We start from the raw sequence: 3,200 nt of genomic DNA on the forward strand, positions 1-3,200 counted from the left end.
TTTAAAATATTAACAATTTTATTCAGTTTGACCACAACATTCGTCAACATATAACAGTAAAAACATGAACCATAAATCATTTTAAATAGCGTCTTAGTATGTTTAGACTTAAAAATAAGCTTTACATTTAAGCAATATCAAGTTGAACACTTTTTTTAGTAGAAAAATGGAGTAAACTAATGTGCAATGATAGAACATACTGTACATACTGTTTTAAAATAAATAAATGGAAGAGTCAATGAGAAAAGAGGTTTATCAGTCCCTTCACCATTCAGTTCATGAGGTGTTTTAATCCACCTCTTCAATAGTTGGCCCCTGAGCACTGGCCCCTGATCCTCCACGTGCCTGAGCTCCACATCCTCCAGCTGGCATCCCTCCCTGATACAGTTTAGTGATGATTGGATTGCAGACTTTCTCCAGCTCCTTCAGATGATGTTCATACTCCTCTTTGTCAGCCAGCTGGTTGTTTTCTAGCCAGCTGACGGCCTCGTTACATTTCTCAATAACTTTCTTCTTGTCGTCCTCGCTGATCTTTCCCTTCAGGTTCTCATCTTCCACACTGTTCTTCATGTTGAAGGCGTAGGACTCCAGAGAGTTTTTGGCAGCAATCTTCTCTCTTTGCAGATCGTCTTCAGCTTTGTACTTGTCTGCTTCCTGCACCATCCTCTCGATGTCCTCTTTACTCAGTCTGCCCTTGTCATTGGTGATGGTGATCTTGTTCTCTTTTCCAGTGCTTTTGTCCACCGCCGACACATTTAGGATCCCGTTGGCGTCGATGTCAAAGGTCACTTCGATCTGCGGGACTCCACGTGGAGCAGGTGGGATTCCTGTCAGCTCAAATTTACCCAGCAGGTTGTTGTCTTTTGTCATGGCCCTCTCTCCCTCGTAGACCTGGATCAGGACCCCGGGCTGGTTGTCTGAGTAGGTGGTGAAGGTCTGGGTCTGTTTGGTGGGGATGGTGGTGTTGCGTTTGATGAGGGCCGTCATGACTCCACCTGCGGTTTCAATACCTAGGGACAGTGGAGCCACATCCAGCAGCAGCAGGTCCTGGACGTTTCCAGATGTGTCTCCCATGAGGATGGCGGCTTGGACCGCGGCGCCATAAGCCACTGCCTCGTCTGGATTGATGCTCTTGTTCAAGTCTCTGCCGTTGAAGAAATCCTGCAGGAGCTTCTGGATCTTTGGGATTCTTGTTGATCCTCCGACCAACACAATGTCATTGATCTGAGACTTGTCCATCTTGGCGTCCCTCAGGGCTTTTTCCACAGGCTCAAGTGTTCCTCTGAAGAGGTCCGAGCACATCTCTTCAAAGCGAGCTCTGGTGATGGACGTGTAGAAGTCGATGCCCTCGTACAGCGAGTCGATCTCAATGCTGGCCTGAGAGCTGGACGAGAGGGTCCTCTTGGCTCGCTCACACGCTGTCCTCAGCCTCCTCAGGGCCCTCTTGTTCTGACTGATGTCCTTCTTGTGTTTCCTCTTGAATTCTTCAACAAAGTGATTCACCATGCGGTTGTCGAAGTCCTCTCCGCCCAGATGAGTGTCTCCAGCCGTGGCCTTCACCTCAAAGATGCCATCTTCAATGGTCAGGATGGACACATCAAAGGTGCCTCCTCCCAGGTCAAAGATCAGCACGTTGCGCTCTGAAGCTTTGCCTTTGTCAAGGCCGTAGGCAATGGCTGCAGCTGTGGGCTCGTTGATGATTCTCAGGACATTCAGTCCAGCGATCACTCCAGCGTCTTTAGTCGCTTGCCTCTGGGAGTCATTGAAATAGGCAGGAACTGTGATAACTGCATTTGTCACCTTCTGCCCCAGATAAGCTTCAGCAATCTCCTTCATCTTCACCAGGACCATAGAGGAAATCTCTTCAGGGTAAAATGTCTTGTTTTCTCCTTTGTATTCAACTTGAACTTTAGGCTTTCCTCCATCACTGACGACTCGGAAAGACCAGTGCTTCATGTCAGACTGCACAACTGGGTCATCAAACTTCCTGCCAATCAGCCTCTTGGCGTCAAACACTGTGTTGTTGGGGTTCATGGCCACCTGGTTTTTAGCTGCATCTCCAATGAGCCTCTCGGTGTCTGTGAAGGCAACATAGCTGGGTGTTGTTCTGTTCCCCTGGTCATTGGCGATGATCTCCACCTTTCCATGCTGAAACACCCCCACACAGGAGTAGGTGGTGCCCAGGTCAATCCCAATAGCAACTCCTTTTGCAGATGACATGTCTGATTTGAAGTAACTGTAAAACACACAGACACACACACATACAAAAAAACTATTAGTATCAGCTAATTGTTTTGCGCAATTGATGAGCAAAGAAAGAATATGTCATTATGCCGTTATTGGTATTATATCAAGACGTTTACAGTCAATGGCACCTCATAATAGTTTAAAAAGACGGTAGGCTAATTATACAGTAGACAATCTGGGGGAAAAAATAGTTTTCTGTGGTACATAATGTCTATAGGTCGTGTGCTCATTTAATAACAATAACCTAAAATAAAGTAAAGTTTGTTGATTTTTTTTTTCTTTATGCAAAGAGTGAATACTACAGGCAACAAAGCGATTACTATTTTCTAGTATATTTAGGAGAACGTAAACTGCCTAAATAACATCTAATAAAAGATACATAGACCTATACAAAGTAACATATAAAGTAGACTGTGTTTAGCCACTACAGGAAAATATAGGTGGACTTACCTTAGAGGAAATACTTGAATTTAATTATTTTTCACCCTGTCGCGGAAGAAGTCAGGTTTGCTGTTTCTTCGTTTGTGTTTCGTTAGCAGGAGCGGCTGTCATTCGCTCTTTAAATACAGCAGAGCGCGCACCCGTTCAAACTCTCGTCACTTCTGGAAGCGTCCAGTGAATGAATCCGACCAATCAGAACACTGCAGGCAGCCGCGTGCCATTGTAGCGTCAGCTGAGCATGTCACTGAAGCAGCACACTGGAAACTTCTGGATGCTTCCAGAGTTTTGCTTTTAAATGAGGCCAAATAAAGAAATTGCAAACATGCGAGTGTGCATTAATATATAAAGTGTGAGTTTATGACTTTGTTTCTAGTGTATTTTGTTCCGTATATACCAAATGCGTTGACATAGTTAATAGTCCTCCTTAATCGAAAATAAAATGGCATCACTTATCCTAAAACATTTATTTAAAATTAGGGTTTTTTTAATCAAGTAAATAATATTCACCCCAA

The 3,200-nt window shown here is 44.4% G+C and overlaps 1 protein-coding gene across 1 annotated transcript; it reads right to left on the bottom strand.

Annotated features, from left to right (window-relative positions):
• On the bottom strand, positions 1 to 2,776 carry LOC127948387 (heat shock 70 kDa protein). The gene is made up of 2 exons (XM_052544822.1): positions 2,698 to 2,776; positions 1 to 2,236 (listed from the first exon to the last, which is right to left on the bottom strand). Exon 2 carries the CDS (start codon positions 2,218 to 2,220, stop codon positions 289 to 291), a length of 1,932 nt encoding a protein of 643 aa, XP_052400782.1. The 5' UTR covers positions 2,221 to 2,236; positions 2,698 to 2,776; the 3' UTR covers positions 1 to 288.
• Between the last annotated feature and the right edge of the window lie 424 nt (positions 2,777 to 3,200).

Source organism: Carassius gibelio, chromosome A3 (assembly GCF_023724105.1).
Source record: "Carassius gibelio isolate Cgi1373 ecotype wild population from Czech Republic chromosome A3, carGib1.2-hapl.c, whole genome shotgun sequence".
NCBI lineage: Eukaryota > Metazoa > Chordata > Actinopteri > Cypriniformes > Cyprinidae > Carassius > Carassius gibelio.

What these genes read in the sequence shown, in the direction of transcription:
- LOC127948387 (XM_052544822.1), bottom strand. Translation starts at nt 2,220, where the DNA reads ATGTCATCTGCAAAAGGAGTTGCTATTGGGATTGACCTGGGCACCACC.